Source organism: Kogia breviceps, chromosome 4 (genome assembly GCF_026419965.1).
Source record: "Kogia breviceps isolate mKogBre1 chromosome 4, mKogBre1 haplotype 1, whole genome shotgun sequence".
Classification (NCBI taxonomy): domain Eukaryota; kingdom Metazoa; phylum Chordata; class Mammalia; order Artiodactyla; family Physeteridae; genus Kogia; species Kogia breviceps.
In genome coordinates this window covers 47,230,810-47,249,732 of record NC_081313.1, presented here as the reverse complement: position 1 = coordinate 47,249,732, position 18,923 = coordinate 47,230,810, and the positions used below count along the sequence as shown (strand labels likewise).

Below are 18,923 nucleotides of genomic sequence, written 5' to 3'. Positions count from 1 at the left end.
AATCACAGAAGATGAAGTGCCCAGAGTGGGCAGACAAGCCTAGACTCAGAGGTGAAGCAGCAGGTTTGTTGTTGTTTTTTTTAAGAGCTAGCTAGAACAGTTACTTCTCACTACTATCTTATTCTATTTAACTTTACACACACTTCTTTGTATGGAAACAAGAACTACACATCTAAGAAATATTCTATACCCCGCAACAAAGTGGATATTGTGAAAGTTTATCAAAAAGATAATGTTAATTTTAAGATGTTTGGTGACAACAGGAGGATAGTTCAAAAATAATTTAATTTGTTGTACAACAAATGGCTGCTCTGTTAAAGTGTTTGGTCTTTATAAAGATAAATGAGACATATAATTTTTTAGACTGTCATGGGGCAAGGCAAATTTAAATTTACCTTATAAGAACCAACAGAAGTTTTCTATTGAAGCAGCAGGTTTGAGGGCCAGAGAAACTTGTCAGTCAGGGTAGTAAGCTAAAGGGCTGAAATGGGACAGTGAAGGCCTCTGTTCTTCTCTCTATATTCTTCCTTCCTCAAAGTCCTCATTTATCTGTAGGTCTTCAACTTCCCCAACTCTACCCTGCCCTCTTCATCTAATATTTTCAACGATGGGTCACCTCTATTTGGATGTTTCACTGTTAGTCAAAGGCTGCATATCCAAATTCCAACTTCTTTTGGCTTTTAGCATTTATGAGGAATAAATCCATTGACTTGGGTAATTCTGAAATACAACTATAGCATAATATTGTCCCCATAAGATACATAAACATAAACAGTAGAGAATATAAAAGTCACATTGGACATGAGATCCTAGGGGTTGGCTAGGCTCATGTACAAGCTGGATGACATTCTCTTGCATACCAGCCTCCAGGGTGGGAGTTTTAAAGTTTTGCCTTATCAAAATTAGAAATATGGGGCTTCCCTGGTGGCGCAGTGGTTGAGAGTCCGCCTGCCGATGCAGGGGACATGGGTTCGTGCCCTGGTCTGGGAAGATCCCACATGCCGCGGAGCGGCTGGGCCCGTGAGCCATGGCTGCTGAGCCTGCGCGTCCGGAGCCTGTGCTCCGCAATGGGAGAGGCCGCAACAGTAAGAGGCCCGTGTACCGCAAAAAAAAAAAAAAAAAAAAAAAAAAAAAAAAAAAATTAGAAATATGTACATGGATCTCTGGAGTTGCTAGTAGGGAGTCAAAACCATAAATCACCCGTGGAATCTGTACCCAGGATTTTATTTTATTGCATGCGGGTCTTTCACTGTTGGGGCCTCTCCCGTTGCGGAGCATAGGCTCCAGACACGCAGCCTCAGCGGCCATGGCTCACGGGTCCAGCCGCTCCGCGGCATATGGAATCTTCCCCGACCGGGGTACGAACCCGTGTCCCCTGCATCGGCAGGCGGATTCTCAACCACTGCGCCACCAGGGAAGCCCGGTACCTAGGATTTTAAACAAGCTACCTTGATGATTCTTGTTTCTAGGATCTTCCTCCTCGAATCCTATGTTCCTTGGCCAGACAAATGTTCGTTTAAAAAAATTTTTTTTCTATCATATCTCTTTCTTAGATGTAGAGAATTATACTTAGTCATAGCAACACAGAGGCATGGCTATGATATGCCAGAAACTGAACTTGTGTCCAAATATGAGAAACCATTCAGTTAGGTCCTTGCTAAAGATTTTCTTATGCTAACTTCAAACTATAATGGTGTGATTGTGAGGTGGCAGGAAGTCTGTGTGCATGTGTGTGTGTGTGCACGTGTGTGTGTTTGTATGTGCATGATTATAACACAAGGCATGGGGTATGGATTGTATTGGGTTGGCCAAAAAATTCGTTCGGGTTTTTCTGTAACATCTTATGGAAAAAAACCGAACAAACTTTTTGGCCAACCCAATATCTTCCCAGACTCAAACGGGAGAAGCAAGAATGGATAATCCTTTAACAATAAGACCTACCAGAATAGTAGGTTCGGCAGCAAATTGTATAGGTTAAATTGAAAATATAAAAGTTAGCTATTATATTGTAGAGTACATACCTATAAGAAATACACATAGATAAAATGAATTGAATCGAACTTTAGGAGATGAATAACTTTTTTTTTTTTTTTTCGGTTGATCTGGGTCTTAGTTGCGGCAGGTGGGCTCCTTAGTTGTAGCACGAGGGCTCCCCAGTTGTGACATGTGAACTCTTAGTTGAAGCATGCATGTGGGAGCTAGTTCCCGGACCAGGGATTGAACCCGGGCCCCCTGCAGTGGGAGCATGGAGTCTTATCCACTGCGCCACCACGGAAGTCCCGAGATAACTTTTTGAAACTTAGTTTCACTTGCTCATTCATTTATTCATTCAACAAATATTTGTGAAATGTCACTATGTGCCAAGCACTGTACCAACCAAATTTATTTATTTTTCCTGCAAGTGTATTGCAACAATATCCTTAACTGGTTTTCCTGCTTCCACTCCATACCTACACCCATTCCAGTCCATTATCCACACAATGGCAAGAGTGCTTCTTAAAAAACCCTATTTAAGATCTTGACACACTCAAAACTTTTTAATACATTTGCAACAAATGCAGAGTAAAATCCAAATCCTGTGGCTCATAATGTGGCCTCAGAAGCCCCTTTCCACTCTGTATTCAACCCCATCTCCTCCTCTCTCCCTTTCACGCACCCCATTCCAGTAACACTGGCCCCCTTCCCGTATTCCCTGGACGTGGCAAGTATGTGTCCACCTCAGGCTTTCACATGGGCTGTTGCTCCACTGGCTTGGAAGTTCCTCCCTTCGACAGCTACCCCTCTATTCCACTCAGATTGTCTACCCAATGTCACTTCATCAGAGAGAACTTTCCTGACCACGTGAGCCAAAATAGCATCCACTCCCTCCACCCTCCTCTCTTTCTTCTACTTTTCTTCCCAGCACCCAATTACCACCTGATATATTATATATATTTTTATGTATAGTTAGCGTGTCATCCCTTTCCCCACTAGGATGTCAGCTTCTGGAAATGAGAACTTTGTTTTATTTACTTCAGTATTTCAGTGATTGAAACAGTGCCTGGAACATAGTCGGTACTCATACATACTTGTTGAATAAATTAATGAATGAATATAAATTCTCCATTTCTTTGGGACATTTATTTTTTAAATACTGAAATAAAAATATTATTCAACAGTTTCAATGAAATAGTATGGTTTTATGTTTTCCATATATATTTTGTTGTTGTTGTGGTTTTCCATATATTTTTATCATTTCTTCTTCACCCATACCCCAAAGAATATGATGTCCCTATTAGTGAATAGGGTTAATACAAGCTCTGGGGGAACATATCCTAATAGAACAGTGACAGTACAGACCAATAGCCATGGAAATCAAGTCACAGATATTAAAACTTTTAAGAACCTTGGCAAATAGTCTTGATGGCTTAAATGCCAACAAACACAACTGAATGTAGTTGTACTACAATCTGAAAGGCTCAAGGTGAATGTAGGAACTCAGTGACTTGGGTTTCAGCAGAGGAGTTCTTTCAAAATTACCCATCCAACCGGCTGGGAGACCCTTCAGGCAGCAGCGGAACTGCATGTAGCAGTCAGGAATCCTCTGGGGAGTGAGGGCACCAGTCCTAACTGTTCCCTACTGGGCATGATTGAGAAACACAGCTTCCAACCCCACAATATACTTGAGGCCTATGGTGCTTTCTTGCACCATAGCTTGGAATTTCCTAATATCAGTGACAAGTCAGGTGGTGATGGTGAAACTGCCCATTCTCAATGTGCTAACACTCACTTTATAAAGATGTTCTGAGGCTGAGGCAAAGCTTCTACAGGATCCTGATGGCCTTACACTTATATATGCCAAGAAGAGTGTGAACAGCAATCTATTAAAATTGCTTCCATTGTGAATGTGGAAATAAATTTGAATTATTTAATTGAGACATAACTGAGAGTTCAACTTTCTTGGGGGGTAGTAATCTGAGTAAATACGTATTTCATATGAAATCAATCCCAATGAATACAAACATAGTAACAAGCCAAACTATAATCAGAGGGTTGAAGAGAACTCAAGCGTTTTGTGAAACTCAAGTTTTGTGTTTTGTTTTTTTTTTTGCGGTATGCGGGCCTCTCACTGTTGTGGCCTCTCCCGTTGTGGAGCACTGGCTCCGGACACGCAGGCTCAGCGGCCATGGCTCACGGACCCAGCTGCTCCGCGGCATGTGGGATCTTCCCAGACCGGGGCACGAATCCGTGTCCCCTGCATTGGCAGGCAGACTCTCAACCACTGCGCCACCAGGGAAGCCCGAAACTCAAGTTTTTTACTCAGGTTTTTATGAAACTCATTCCTAGGAATGATCATTTGGATAAACTTATGAAAGGTTTCTATCCTTCTCCCCCCTCCTGAAATGTGACTTTGCATAAATATAAATGTGAAATTCTACTTTACATTTGGAAGTTATCCTTTTTGATTTGTGAAGGCATTAGTAAAAACCAACCAACCAAGCAATCAAACCAAAGCAAACCAAACTCCACAGGCTTTGGCAGCAGAAGGTATAGGTTCAGTTCCAAGTTGTCAATTACTGGCTGTGGGACACTTAACCTCTCTAGTTAAGCAAGTCACTTAGTCTCTGAAGTTTAGCTTCCTCAACAGTAGGATGGGATTATCCATATTTGCATATCCATATGGTTCGGAGGATCAAATGAGATAATGTGACAAAGCTTTGCAAGCAGCTTTACTACTGTAAGGATTGTAATTTATTTCTTAGAAGTGGTGGGTAACTCTTTCCAAAAAGGAACTAAGTCAACTTATGATGTATTTATATAATACCATAGAATACATAGAAAATAAATGTAGAAAAATGAAATAATGCACCATTATATTCTATATAGTTGTGAATCTATCAAACAAAAAGAATAAACTAGCATTTTTTTGTGCTTATTCAACTGGGGTGCCTATGGATTTGGAAGGAAGATTGTGGTATGCTCAGGCATGGAAAGCCAGAGGATAAACTGTGGAATCTCCCTCCTGCTTCAATTTTACTTAAGTAAGTTAAAACATTTTTACATTAAAGCAGTTATATATTAATTTTTTAAATTGAGTGTTTACTATGTATCAGATACTGTTTTTGGAACTGGGGTACAGTGGGAAACAAGAGGTCCTTGATCTCATGGAGTTCATAGTCTAGACAGATTCACAACTGGTTCACAACTGGATCAGGGCCAATACTCTTTATTCTGCTGAAATGAAATTCATAGGTAACCAACCTACACATAATTAAAATTAACATTTTTTTAATATAATGGTGAAATAAAAAGGACATAATTCATAAAAAAGCAATATTCATTTCAAAATTTAAATAAATACCTAAGCATGATTAAGTCAGCTAGATATAATGAGATAGGCAAGTACTTGCATCTACTTATAAAAATTAATTTAGGGGACTTCCCTGGTGGCACAGTGGTTAAGAATCCGCCTGCCAATGCAGGGAACACGGGTTCGAGCCCTGATCCAGGAAGATCCCACATGGTGCAGAGCAACTAAGCCCGTGAGCCACAACTACTGAGCCTGTGCTCTACAGCCCACGTGCCGCAACTACTGAAGCCCGCACACCTAGAGCCTATGCTCTGCAACAAAAGCCACCGCAATGAAAAGCCTGCACACCACAACGAAGAGTAGCCCCCACTCGCCACAACTAGAGAAAGGCCGCGCGCAGCAACGAAGCCCCAACACAGCCAAAAGTAAATAAATAAATAAAATAAATTAAAAAAAATTAATTTGGATTAAAGAGAAGTAAAGATAAAGTTAACTGAATATTCTTGTCATTCTTCCTTTATATTTGATATTTTGAAATAAAGACTAAATAAGTATACAGCACCTTTATGCATAATTCCCATGAATTCAAGAGTTGCAGATACAGAATGACACAGATACATGTCTCAAATACCATTAGTTGCGTTGCCATTACTGATGCTCTTGTGACATGGCGAGCAACTTTTGGTACAATCCCAAATGGGACAGGGTATGATATTCCTGGAAACTTCAGTGCGTACTCTAGCCTGCCAAAACTACTTTTTATTTTACATGTAAAACAGAGTTAGGTTCTAGGCTCAGATAATAACAAACAGGTTATTCACTTACCTGAACGTCCAGTGGACAATAAAAAGGCATGTAGAACATGGGCCAATTGTAGGTTGTGTGGCCTGACTTAAGCACCAGAAGACATCTAGCTCCCCTGGCCCCTGCCCACAGAATACCAGTACTGGCCTTCCCACCTTTTAGAAGATCAGAAAACAACCTCAATGCCCAAATGCCCCAAATGCTCCCAGAAGCTGGAACCCCTTCATTTGACAACCATCATTGTAGAAGTAGAAGAGAAGAAAATAAGTAATTCTAGTTACAGGTAAGTGCTCAGAAGGAAATAAAACAGTGCAAGAGTAGGGTGGGCGTGTCAGGCTTCTCTATACAGGAAGGTCAAGGAAGGCTTTTCCAAGGTTGGCAGCATTATGAACTGAGACCTGAATGGTGAGATGGAGATGGCCTTGCAAAGAGCTGAGGAAAGAACATTCCCAGCAGGGGGAACCAAGCGGACTGTGAGGTTTGAATGGAAAGAGGACCACTGTGGCTGAAACATAGGTCAGAAAGGTAGAAAGCACTGGCATTTTAGGGCAGAGAGAAGGTGAGAAATTTCCCAGTTGATTTTTGTGATGCTGAAAGACTGGTAGATGATCAGCTGTCTAATTTAAACTACATTTACAAAGACTGTCTTTGTGGCCTCTGATATGTAAATTATTGGGAGATATGCCTTTCCAGAAAAAGGAACTATCTTGTCTTTGGCTCATGACCAACTCTTGGGAGAATGCTCAGGAAGCAGGGCATGATGTCTTGTATCAGATCACAGTTCTACCACTGTGGCAGGTGCTGACAATTCCCAGATGGACAAGGCTCTGAAATTTCTCCTTCTGTCTCTTGTGCCCCATTGGTCCCTTGCCAAGGACAAGCAATATTTCTTCCATGGAGTTTAGAGGTCCAAAAAAGAGAAAAAGTTCTGATAAGGATTGGAAGTAAAAAAATATCTTTATTGCTTTTTTCTGATTACAAAAGTAATACATATGTATCATCTCAGGAATTTTTGGGGCTTTCTAAAATGCAGCTAAATATATATCTAAGGCAGCAAATGCAGGAAGAGTATTAACAAGGGGTGGGAATCTAATCCTTTCCTTATCTCTTACTTATGATATCTCATCCTGAATGATTGTTGAGGTGATGAGATTTGAGCTTTGAACTTGTAGGCGTAGAGTGGTGACCTCATTTATCCTTTTGAACAATGGCAAATCAGACCATCAATTCCTAGGGGTAAAATTCTGAGCAGCAAAATGAACTCAGAGCCCTGTGGCATAGGACTGAAAATTTCAGATCCAAAAAACAAAGAACTCAAATTCCAGGAAAAGACTACTCTATCAAAAGAACAACACAGGAAGCTGAATGGGGCTCTTTTCCAGCTCTTTATTGTTCTTACACGCTGTCGACACTCCTGTGGCCAAGGGCTCTTATCTAGTTTTTACATGTCCCACCACTTGAAGAGGCTGTCCCCTCGCTTCCTTTCACTACCCACTTCTCCCAGTCTTCGCCGCACCACCAGGTTCACGGTGCACTTGGAAGGGCGGACAGGGATTTGCCTCTCCAGTCCAACCGGCTTTCGGTCACTGAATTACACACGTTCATCGACCCTTCTGCGGAGACTGCTTGCGTGTGCGCGGGGTGGGCGAGGATGGACCGCGGACTCTACCCCTGATGGTTGTGAACCTATTGCCGCTCCGCAGCAGGAGGTCTCGGAGGAGACATTCACCGCCCGCTCCGTGGGGCCCCGGCGGCCCCGCCCCGCAGTTCCCGTCACGTGCCGCCGCACCGCCCAATCAGCGCCTGCAGCGCGTGGGCTCGGGATTCAAACTGCGGCGCCTCGGACTCTCCGAGTTCAGCGTTGGTGTGGCCGCGGCCGCCGCTGCGTGCGGGCCATGGAGCACCGCATCGTGGGGCCCGGGCCATACCGGGCCACCAAGCTGGTGAGTGTGCATGCCGGGATCTGGGCGAAGCGAGGCCCCGGCCTGAGTGCCGACTGCGTACTCGTCAGTCCTTGCTTCTCCAGGGCAGGCCGGGCCCGGGTCTGGAGGCGGGACGTGTTTCGGGTCGGGCGGCGGTATTCTGGACGACGCTCAAAGAAAGGCTAACCGGGCCTGGGGCCCAGCCCGTCCAGGGTGGGCGCAGCTTCTATCCCGAGACTTTGTTTGGGTTCTCGCCAATCAACGGCGCTTCCCTGTTTAAAGCGCCCGGAAGACCAGGGTGACACCCCTCTCTCCTGTACTCCGGAATCCAACGCCCCAGTCCGTAACTTTAGGGCCACCCGCTGCCTGGAGCGTGTCTCCGTCTCGAGTGTCACTTGTGGTGACACTTGAGGTTCTTTCTAACGGTGCCCAGAACAGAGGTGGATCGCCCTGGCCACGTTTCAGGCTCCTGACGTTTCTTTTTCTGTGAGCACCGACCTAAATGAGGAGAGTGGGCCCGGACTTACGGTTTGAAAGAGCATTTGCAGACCGTGGTCCAGGGTGCTGCCTGTTTTCCTGGGAGAAGAGCTTTGGTAATCCGAGTTCTGAGGCGTACTTGATTTCTTTGTGACCTGGAGCAAGTGATTTTAGCGATTTCGTAATGGAGTAAGTGGCGATAATTTGGTAATGTCTAGAGCAAGTTTTAGACAACTTTCTATGAAAGCTTAAAGGTGATTTGGGAGGAAAGGACTGCTCTCCTTGTTCTGTCAACACTTCTGGCCACAGCTAACTTGGGAATTAGGCTCATTGTTCTATGCACCCTAAGGGATATCCAGGAAAAGATGAGAACAGGATGGAAGGAGTTATTGCACTAATCTTTGCAAACAATGCCCTACAGACACCCATAATGATTCAGTCATTGAAAAAAAATTCAACACATATAAATTTAGGTTTTCCTTTGGACCTGCCTCTAAGAGGTATGGATGCTGGTAGCAGGGAACAAATGGGATTTTAAAAAACCTCTTTTCATATCTGCTTCCACTTCACAGTTGCCTCTACCACTTGAAACCATCTGGGGTCAAGGCTATTGGTAGGTACATCTTTAAGGATGAGATACAGTTGTGCTTTATCAGGGACTTTCAAAAACTTTACTATTCTTTGTGGAGGGAAAATAACACTCCCCTACTGCCAATTTATTCACAGCACTAATGCAGGGGAAATAGAGAGAGACTCTGGATCTTGGGGTAACCAGTTCTCATTCTTCCAGCTTTAGACTAAAAAAATAAATTACATGATAATTGGAACTGTTTTTTAATCTCACTCACAGAATTGTGTGAAGTACCACTTTTTTATAGATGTACAGTGCCTATGTGAAAGGCATTCTTGATTCTGAGTCACATTAAAATATTATCAAAGGAATTTACAAAGAAAAGTACCCTGTTCTTCAGAAGTCTTCAGTCCCCAAGAAGTGATATTCAAGTCAGATTTAGCCAAGACGGATCAAGTTAAGTAGGAAATTAAATATGTGAATAATTAATGAAAATACCTAAATATCACCAGAATTTCCTATGTAGTCAATTCAGTTCTCAACTTTATTCTATTTGAGAATCTTGATCGTAAACTAAGATTTTTGAAAACACAGAAAACAATAGCCTTTTTTTTTTTTAAGTGAGTATTACTGATTTAGCAGTGATCTCCGTAGTCATTACAGGTACTTTCCCCTCATTGTAAAATCTGTTTCGCTGAACATAATTCAGTTGTGCTTTACAGCTTTCATCAGTTAAATCATACAGTTTGTGATTAGTCCTCTCTTTACTTACCTGCCTCAGCTCACCTTTCCTCCCTGGCTCCCAGCTTAGCATTTCCATCTTCTCCCAACATCATCCTCAACCTAATCTTCAGTAAAAGCTTGGGAAAAACCTATTGGTACACAAAGAGCAGGCGTTTACTTCCTTCTTTCATGGCTCACTATACTTTCTCAAACCATGTACAGCTCCATTTTCTAAGACACCAAAGTCTTATCTGAAAATAGCATTTTATGGACTAGGTAAATTTCTATGCCCAAAATAAAATGACAGACTCTGTAAGTCAATTCATGGTGAATATGGAAGCTAATTAGCAACTAATTAGCAGCCAAAAATAAATAAATTAATTAATTAAAAAAAAGAAATAATGAGGAGAAAGAAAATTGCTTTTTCTGAAAACTGCTTAAATCTACTGATCCTTTCTTTGAACTTAATTCTGAGTTGTCTGTATCTTCTGATGCAACTAGTAAACTTTAAGACTTACAGCCATCATTGAATCTGAGAGTTTGAATGGACTCTAAAGATTATCTAGTCCAATTCCCTCATTTTATTGAGGCGTAAAGGGGTGAACTGACTTGATCAAGTTCACACTGCCAGTATGTGGCAAGTACATCTAGATCTAGCATTTGTTAGCCTCTGAAGTCCCTGGCCAGGTGCTATATTATAGCACTACTATCATAATATTTTTGATATTAAGAAGTAAAGAAATGAAATAAATATTCAAGAGAAAAGAATAGGAAGCACATTTCAACACTCAGTATTTGTCATGTTGTTAAGCAAAAAACAGTTGTATGTTTTTTAAATATAAATTTATTTTTATTTATTTTTATCTTTGGCTGTGTTGGGTCTTTGTTGCTGCATGCAGACTTTCTCTAGTTGCAACGAGCGGGGGCTCCTCTTCCTTGAGGTGCGTGGGCTTCTCATTCTCTTGTTGCGGAGCACCGACTCTAGGTGCACGGGCTTCAGTAGTTGTGGCACGTGGACTCGGCAGTTGTGACTTGCGGGCTTTAGAGGGCAGGCTCAGTAGTTGTGGAGCACAGGCTTAGTTGCTCCACGGCATGTGGGATCTTCCTGGACTAGGGCTCGAACCCGTGTCCCCTGCATTGGCAGGCGGATTCTTAACTACTGTGCCACCAGGGAAGCCCCGGTTGTATGATTCTTTATGCCTTAAACTAGGGGTTTGAAATAAACAAAAAATGTTTTTTAATCACAAAACAAATCTGTTTTGTCCCTTTGCTATAAAGATTCTCTCGTAATATGTCATTGAAACAATCACATTCTCAAGCTCTATCTAGTTCTTTGTTGACGTAGGATATTTTCTTTCTAAATGTTACTGAGGATAATGAGTTATTTTAAAGATAATTTTTTCTTTCTTGGCAGAGTAGCCAAATAACCACTGAATTATATTTGGAAATACATGGGAACAGAGATCACGGTCCTTGCTAGGTTTTGAAAATCTAAAGTGTCTCATGGATTGAGTAAATATCCTAATGTTAAATGCTATTAAAAATCAAAATAAATAAATTCAAAATTCTTTTTATGAGTTTTTCTAAAAAAGAGATATGAGTCTTTGATAAGGATGTCTTCTTAGAAAATTTCTGGGTAAAATGAAAACTAGCTATCACCAGAATAGCTAAAAAACCAATCAGAATCCTAATAGATTTTTTTCCCCCCGTGTGGGGATGCATTGAGTAGAAAGCTCATACAGAAGAGTAAAAATGGAGGAATTAAAAGGTTTTTAAAAAGATGACTATAGATGACTTTGACCTACCAGAAATTTAAATTTATTATTAATAGACTGTAATCACACCATTGTATTATTGTTCAGGAATAGACAAATAGCTCAGTGGGATTAAAAAAAAAAAAGAGTTTCAAAACAGAATCAAGGACTTCCCTGGTGGTGCAGTGGTTAAGAATTTGCCTGCCAGTGCAGGCGAGCCCGGGTTTGAGCCCTGGTCTGGGAAGATACCACATGCCGCAGAGCAACTAAGCCTGTGCGCCACAACTGCTGAGCCTGCGCTCTAGAGCTCATGAGCCACAGCTACTGAACCCGCGTGCCACAACTACTGAAGCCTGCGCACCTAGAGCCTGTGCTCTGCAACAAGAGAAGCCACCACAATGAGAAGCCCATACACCACAACAAAGAATAGCCCCTGCTCACCACAACTAGAGAAATCCCGTGTGCAACAATGAAGACCCAATGCAGCCAAAATAAAAAAATTAATTAAAAAAACAAAAAAACCAAAATAAAAAGTTAAAAAATTAAAAAAAATAATACAGTAAAACATTAACAGTTTCAAAGTTTGTTCATAGCTGGCTATTAAAAAAAAAAAGAAACAGAATCAAGAAAGGTAGTATGTAAGGTAGCTTACTATTACAGTTTAGTGAGAGAAGGGTAGCATAATTGACTCCATTTGGGAGAAAATAGAGTTGGAGATCTCCCCACAACATAAAAAATTTCAGTTGAAGGGGCTTTCCTGGTGGCGCAGTGGTTGACAGTCTGCCTGCCGATGCAGGGGACACGGGTTTGTGCCCCGGTCCGGGAAGATCCCACATGCCGCGGAGCGGCTAGGCCTGTGAGCCATGGCCGCTGAGCCTGCGCGTCCGGAGCCTGTGCTCCGCAACAGGAGAGGCCACAACAGTGAGAGGCCACAACAGTGAGAGGCCCGTGTACCGCAAAAAAAAAAGAAAAAAAAAAAATTCGGTTGAAGATTCAAATATTAAAATCCCTATAAAATATTAAAAGAAAAATTTGATAAATATTTTTAATATCTCAGGATAGGGAAACTTTCCTAATTGAGGAAGTAAACCCTGAAGCTATAAAGATAAGAAGATATATTTGTTTTCTTAAAACAATATAATCATCAGCAAAACCTTTATATAGCTAGAGACCAAATAAACAAATTGATAAGTCAGGGGAAAACATTTCTAATATATTTGAAAAAGGATTAATATTCCCTATTTATATTCATTCAATACATATTTATTAAATACATGTACTGTATGTCAGGCACTGTCCTCAGTTGTGGGGATGCTGAACTGAGCAAAATAGAGTAACTTTCCTGACTTCTATGCACTTAGATTCAAATTCTAGATTTTTTTTTTTTTTTTTTTTGCGGTACGCGGGCCTCTCACTCTTGTGGCCTCTCCCATTGCCCATCGCGGAGCACAGGCTCAGAGTTCATGGCTCACGGGCCTAAACGCTCCTCGGCATGTGGGATCTTCTTGGACCAGGGAACGAACCCGTGTCCCTTGCATCGGCAGGCAGACTCTCAACCACTGCGCCACCAGGGAAGCCCCAAATTCTAGATTTAAACAGTTCTTAAAATTAAGTAAAAGATAGAGAAAGATAACCCAGAAGAAAAATGGCAAGTCTCAAATGAAGAAATAAAAATGACTGAAGATAAAGTCAGGAAAATACAAACAAAATATAAAGATACCATTTCTTGTATATAGATTGGCAGACAAAAGAATGATAATATCTAGGAATGGCCAGAGATAAGGCAGCAGGCACATACAGCATTGCTGGGAGTGTGAATTGCTACAACTGGTTTAAATAAGCTGATACCCTTTAGAAATTTGTTCTATCAAAAATAAATAAAAGGATTGATACGGTAGGTTATCTAAACAAGGATATACTTGTGAAAGAACAAACTGGAAACAGCTGCATGCCCATTAGTTGGAAAATGGTTGAAAAAATTATGGAACTCATTCATTCATAAAATGGGCTATATCTATAGGTACTGACACAAAGATATCCTGGTATGTTTAATGCAAAAGCAAGTTGTAGGATAATATGTACAATATGGTTGATCTCATTTCTTCCAAAAGGAAGCAAACAGCGACAGTGATAATAAACAATATGTACATACAAAGGGAAGGATTCTATATATGTGTGTGTATGATTAATAGATATGTGGGATTGGAGAGAGACAGGGAAGACTCTTTTGTATATATTTCTGCATTTAATTTGTTACAGTGTGCATTCTGTAATTAAAGTGACAGTAGAGGAACTGCTAACCAGCTTGAGTCAAATAACAGGCATATTTACTTATATTTTGAAATATTGGGTCCCAGAGAGCCATATCTTCATTCTTTTATTAAGTAATGCATAAAGTACTATGCATTAAGTTTATCAATCAACCTAAAATAAATAAAACTCTTTTTTATTAACTCTTCTTTCCTCCCCATCTCCCAACATATATTAATCAGGACTGAAATGCAAGCTTGGTGTCAGCAGAGAATTGAAAAAAAGACCCAAACAACCAATGTTTAAAAATATGTGGAAATTGCTTAAAGCTGTGTTGAAGTTCGTAGGTTCTTGTTATAATGAAATGACCACTCGAGAAGGAGAGCATAGAGCAGGTTTCCAGATCTTATTATGAGACTAAATACCTGAGTGACATGTGCCAACTTGCCTGTCCTCTTTGGATCTTGATTTTGCCCCAAAGTTTCCTTCTAGCTCCAGAATAGATTGAACCTGTAATTTGTTTTAAGAGATTATCCTGGGAATTTTATCAACGTTCATGGGCTCTTCCTGGGCTCTCTTTCTGCTGTTCATTATTTCATTCTAGCTAGTTGGCCCTGCTTCTCCTCTGTTTACATTCAAGTCCCTCTTTCATCCACTCACTTCATTTCTTCTTCGGCTACCCTCCTTAATCTCTTCCACATTCAGTTTACCAGCACAATCAGCTAGTTCATATTTATCAACTTTCAGGTTGGTAATTTAAAATTGTGGATTGTTCTCAGGAGGATTTTAATATATGAGCGTGTGTGTGTGTATGTATATGTGTGTTTTGTTTTTAGCCCTTTATTCTGCATAACATGTACAGAAAACACACAAATTATAGGTGTACAACTCAATGCATTTTTACAATGTGAGTGCCCTATTTAACCAATGCCCAGATCAAGAAATATGACATTACCAGCAGCCCAGATGTCTCTCTGCCCCTCCCAGTCTCTACCTCCATACAAATTAACCACTATTTTGATTTCTAATACCAGGGATTAGCTTTTGTCTGCTTTTAAACTTTATGTAAATACAATCATATAGTACTTTTCATATCTGGCCTTCTTATATCAATTATATTTTACCGATGTTATTCATCTATGTTATTGCATGTAGCAGTAGTTCATTCTCATTGCTGTGCAGCATTCCACTGCATGAATCAATTTGTTTATCTGTTCTTATGTTGATGGATATTTGGGTTATTTTTGTCTATTAAGATAGTGCTATTATTGGGCTTCCCTGGTGGTGCAGTGGTTAAGAATCTGCCTGCCAATGCAGGGGACATGGGTTCGAGCCCTGGTCTGGGAAGATCCCACGTGCCGCGGAGCGGCTAGGCCCGTGAGCCACAACTACTGAGCCTGCGCATCTGGAGCCTGTGCTCCGCAACGGGAGAGGCCACGACAGTGAGAGGCCCGCGCACCGCCATGAAGAGTGGCCCCTGCTTGCCGCAACTGGAGAAAGCCCTCGCACAGAAACGAAGACCCAACACAGCCAAAAATAAATAAATAAATAAATAAATAAATAGTGCTATTAACAAATAGGGTGGCTTTTGGTGAACATATTTCTGTGGTGGCATATATACTTAAGAATGGAATTGCTGGGTTATACAGTGTGCATATAATTTCCAGTTGTTCCACATTCCCTTGGTAACAGTATTGCTTGTCTTTTTCATTTTAGCCATTCTGTTGGCATGTAGTGGTGTTGCATTATAGATTTCTTTTGCATTTCACTGCTAATTAATGAGATTGAATATCTGCATACGTTATGGTAAATTTGGAGGTTCTTTTATGTGAAGTGCCTGTTTAAGTGTTTTTCCATTTTTCTGTGGAGTGTCTGTCCTTTCTTGATTTGAATTTTTTGTTTTGTTTTAGAAATTCTGGTTATAGGTTATCTTACTCTACAGCTTGTATTGTTTTTGTGTGTGGTTTTAAGAAAGTTAAAAAAAAAAGTTTAAATCTGCACCAACTTAATTTGGGGCATGGCTTATAGTAGTGTCAAATGAAGTAGAAAGATTGATATGCATAGGACAAAAAGACGTTTGAGTTTGGCCAGGAGAAAGACATGACTGGGAGTCAAAGTTGAATTAAGCTTCATGAAGTTAGGGGGTAGTTAAAAAAAAAAATAATAAGGAAAGTGAAAGACCAGTTAGGCGTTTGCCTGTTGAGTACCAACTGTGTGTTTGTTGTGCCTGGTGCTGCACATCCAGGGTGCCTGCTGGCACAGACCCTACCTGGGCACTTGAAGCACCTGGTGTTGTATACTCAGGAATGATTACTGTGGCTGAGAAAGTTAGCCATCAAAGGGAGAAGAGAAATGGGACAAGAGGTGCAGAGGTGATTGGGCAGTAGAGCATATGAAGAGAAAACTAGAAGAAGAGGCCTGGTTGGAAGAGAAGACAAGGAACCAGTGTTGGGAAAAATAAAAAGAATATGCTGAGGTCAGAACTATCACTGAAAGAAAAAGGTGAAATCAGAAGAGCTGATTTCAGTAGGAAAGTAGGTGAAAAATAAGGTTCAGAGTCTGTAAAGTGATAGACTTGAAAGAGGAGCATGAGAGGAGAGAGAATGGTTATGAGAGTAAGACTGAGTTTTGGGGACTTTTAGGAGGAATGATGGGAAGATGAGGGTCTAAGAAAATGTTGGAGTAATTATGCAGGAAGAGCACCATATGTGAACATTTCATTTAATTTAGGGATGGCTGATGATGGCTTGGATGTCTAGATTTTTTTAAAAAAATTAATTAATTTACTTATTTTTGGCTGTGTTGGGTCTTCGTTGCTGCGCGCTGGCTTTCTCTGGTTGCGGTGAGCGGGAGCTACTCTTTGTTGTGGTGCACGGACTTCTCATTCGGTGGCTTCTCTTGTTGTGGAGCACGGGCTCTAGGCACGAGGGCTTCAGTAGTTGCAGCATGCAGGCTCAGTAGTTGTGGTTCCTGGGCTCTAGAGCACAGGCTCAGGAGTTGTGGCACAAGGGCTTAGTTGCTCTGCAGCATGTGGGATCTTCCCGGACCAGTTAGATTTTTTTAAAATAGGAAAATATAATGCAGAATTTTAAAACATGCTTTGACACCAGACACTGTATTTTGTGCATCTCCCTTTTCCTCTCCCCATACAGTGCCTTTCGTGTAACGAACAGTAAATACTTTCTGAATGAGATAAACTCGTATTATACATAGGGCTGTAAGAAGTGAATTATGCATATTGAGCTCAGTTTTACCATTATTTTTGTTCATGTTTCTCATTAATGTAAAAATCCGTTAAGTTCACATCATTGGACAACTTAATGGCAACATCTCCAGTAAATATTTATTGCATGAATAAATGCATTTGTAAAAGTTACTTTCTCTTTAGTGTGTAAAGGTTGCAAATACAAAAAAATTTCAAGGCTTCGTCTGTTATTAAGGCAGTCTTTTATTTATTTATTTTTATTTTAAAAATTTTATTTATTTTTGGCTGTGTTGGGTCTTCATTGCTGCACATGGGCTTTCTCTAGTTGCGGCGAGAGGGGGCTACTCTTTGTTGCGATGCACGGGCTTCTCGTTGCGGTGGCTTCTCATTGCCGAGCATGGGCTCTAGGCACGCGGGCTTCAGTAGCTGTGGCTCGTGGGCTCTAGACAACAGGCTCAGTAGTTGTGGTGCATGGGCTTAGTTGCTCTGCAGCATGTGGGATCTTCCCCGACCAGAGCTCGAACCTGTGTCCCCTGCATTGGCAGACGGATTCTTAACCATTGTGCTACCAGGGAAGTCCCCTTAAGGCAGTCTTTTAAATGGAAAAAATGCATTCATTGCCTTAAATATTTGGGGTGTAATAACCTTGTAAAAAACTCAATTGATCACTAAATGCATTCCTCTCTTTTTGCCCCTAGTGGAATGAAACAGTCGAGCTTTTTCGCACCAAGATGCCGTTACGGAAACATCGCTGTCGTTTCAAAAGTTATGAACGTTGCTTCACAGCGGCTGAAGCTGTGGATTGGCTACACGAGCTGTTGAGGCACAGCCAAAACTTTGGCCCCGAAGTGACCCGCAAACAGACGGTCCAGCTGCTAAAAAAATTCCTGAAGAATCACGTTATTGAAGACATCAAGGGAAAATGGGGCCAGGAAGACTTTGAAGACAACCGTCACTTGTACAGGTAATGGCAACAAGTCAGCCCTGAAGGGGAGGAGTTTGGGGAGGACCAGTGGATCTGGTCAGTCTATTGAAACTTCCTCATGTGAAAGAACTTACTTGTCCGTGGGCATGATGCTTCTACTTGTGATTTGTTGGGTGGAGAACTGAATCTGCTGCTACAGTAAAATTGATTGCAGTTTTTCTTGGTGCTCTTTTCTTCATAGAGCACCCCTTAAGTAGTCTTTTGTTGCAGTGGCTTTTCAGTAAGGAAGACTTCTTGTGCCTTTTGCACACTGGGAGGATGGCTATAGTAGCTTAGTCCGTCTCCTGAGGAACCTGAAAGGGTGAAACAGTAGTTCTGGCTTGCACCTTTCTGAGCAGTGTGAAGGTGTGTGTTGTTCAGGGAGTTAGTGGCAGAGGCGTCTGATCTTTAAGTGGAGCTCAGGTCTATAATGAAGAGTTGTACTAGAATTCCCCGATGTCTCAGATTAACCCTGCAGTGCATGTCTGCTTTTCCCTAAACATTTTTGCTCATGTTTTAGTGCTGTTTTATGATTGCTCACTTACTACCCAATAATCTGAGGGCAAGGATGTCTCTCTGCTGACACTTCTGTCCTCACTGCATGCTAGACTGTTTCATTGCTGGAGGTGGAGGAGACCTGCCTAGCATTCAGGGAATGGGAGAATACTAAAGAGGAATGAAGTCACACGAGTCCAGAAAAGAGGAATTGTTGAGCTATCTACAGAGAGGGCTACCAAAGTGCTAAAACCTGAGAGGTATTAAATGAAGAAACAAAGATGATGGGCCCTTAATAATTGCTGCCTTTTACTCCAACAGAAGAATAAGGAATTCTCTTACAGCACATTCAGTGAGGCATTTTGGGGCCACTGGGACCCCTGGGTTTGAGCAGAGAAAACGTGGCTGTTTCCTATCTGAGTCATTTCTTTGGTTCCTTTGGGGACTAGCAGCTGAGAAAGTCTGCAG

The 18,923-nt window shown here is 41.4% G+C and overlaps 1 protein-coding gene across 1 annotated transcript in view; it reads left to right on the top strand.

The window, feature by feature from the left end:
- The first annotated feature begins 7,633 nt into the window (after positions 1-7,633).
- DEPDC1B (DEP domain containing 1B) overlaps positions 7,634-18,923 on the top strand; it is an 80,735-nt gene continuing 69,445 nt past the window's right edge. Inside the window, exons 1-2 of the mRNA XM_059060972.2 lie at positions 7,634-8,037; positions 17,695-17,960. Of these exons, the coding sequence (XP_058916955.1) occupies positions 7,990-8,037; positions 17,695-17,960 (314 nt within the window). The 5' untranslated portion in view covers positions 7,634-7,989. The remainder of the gene's footprint in view (positions 8,038-17,694; positions 17,961-18,923) is intronic.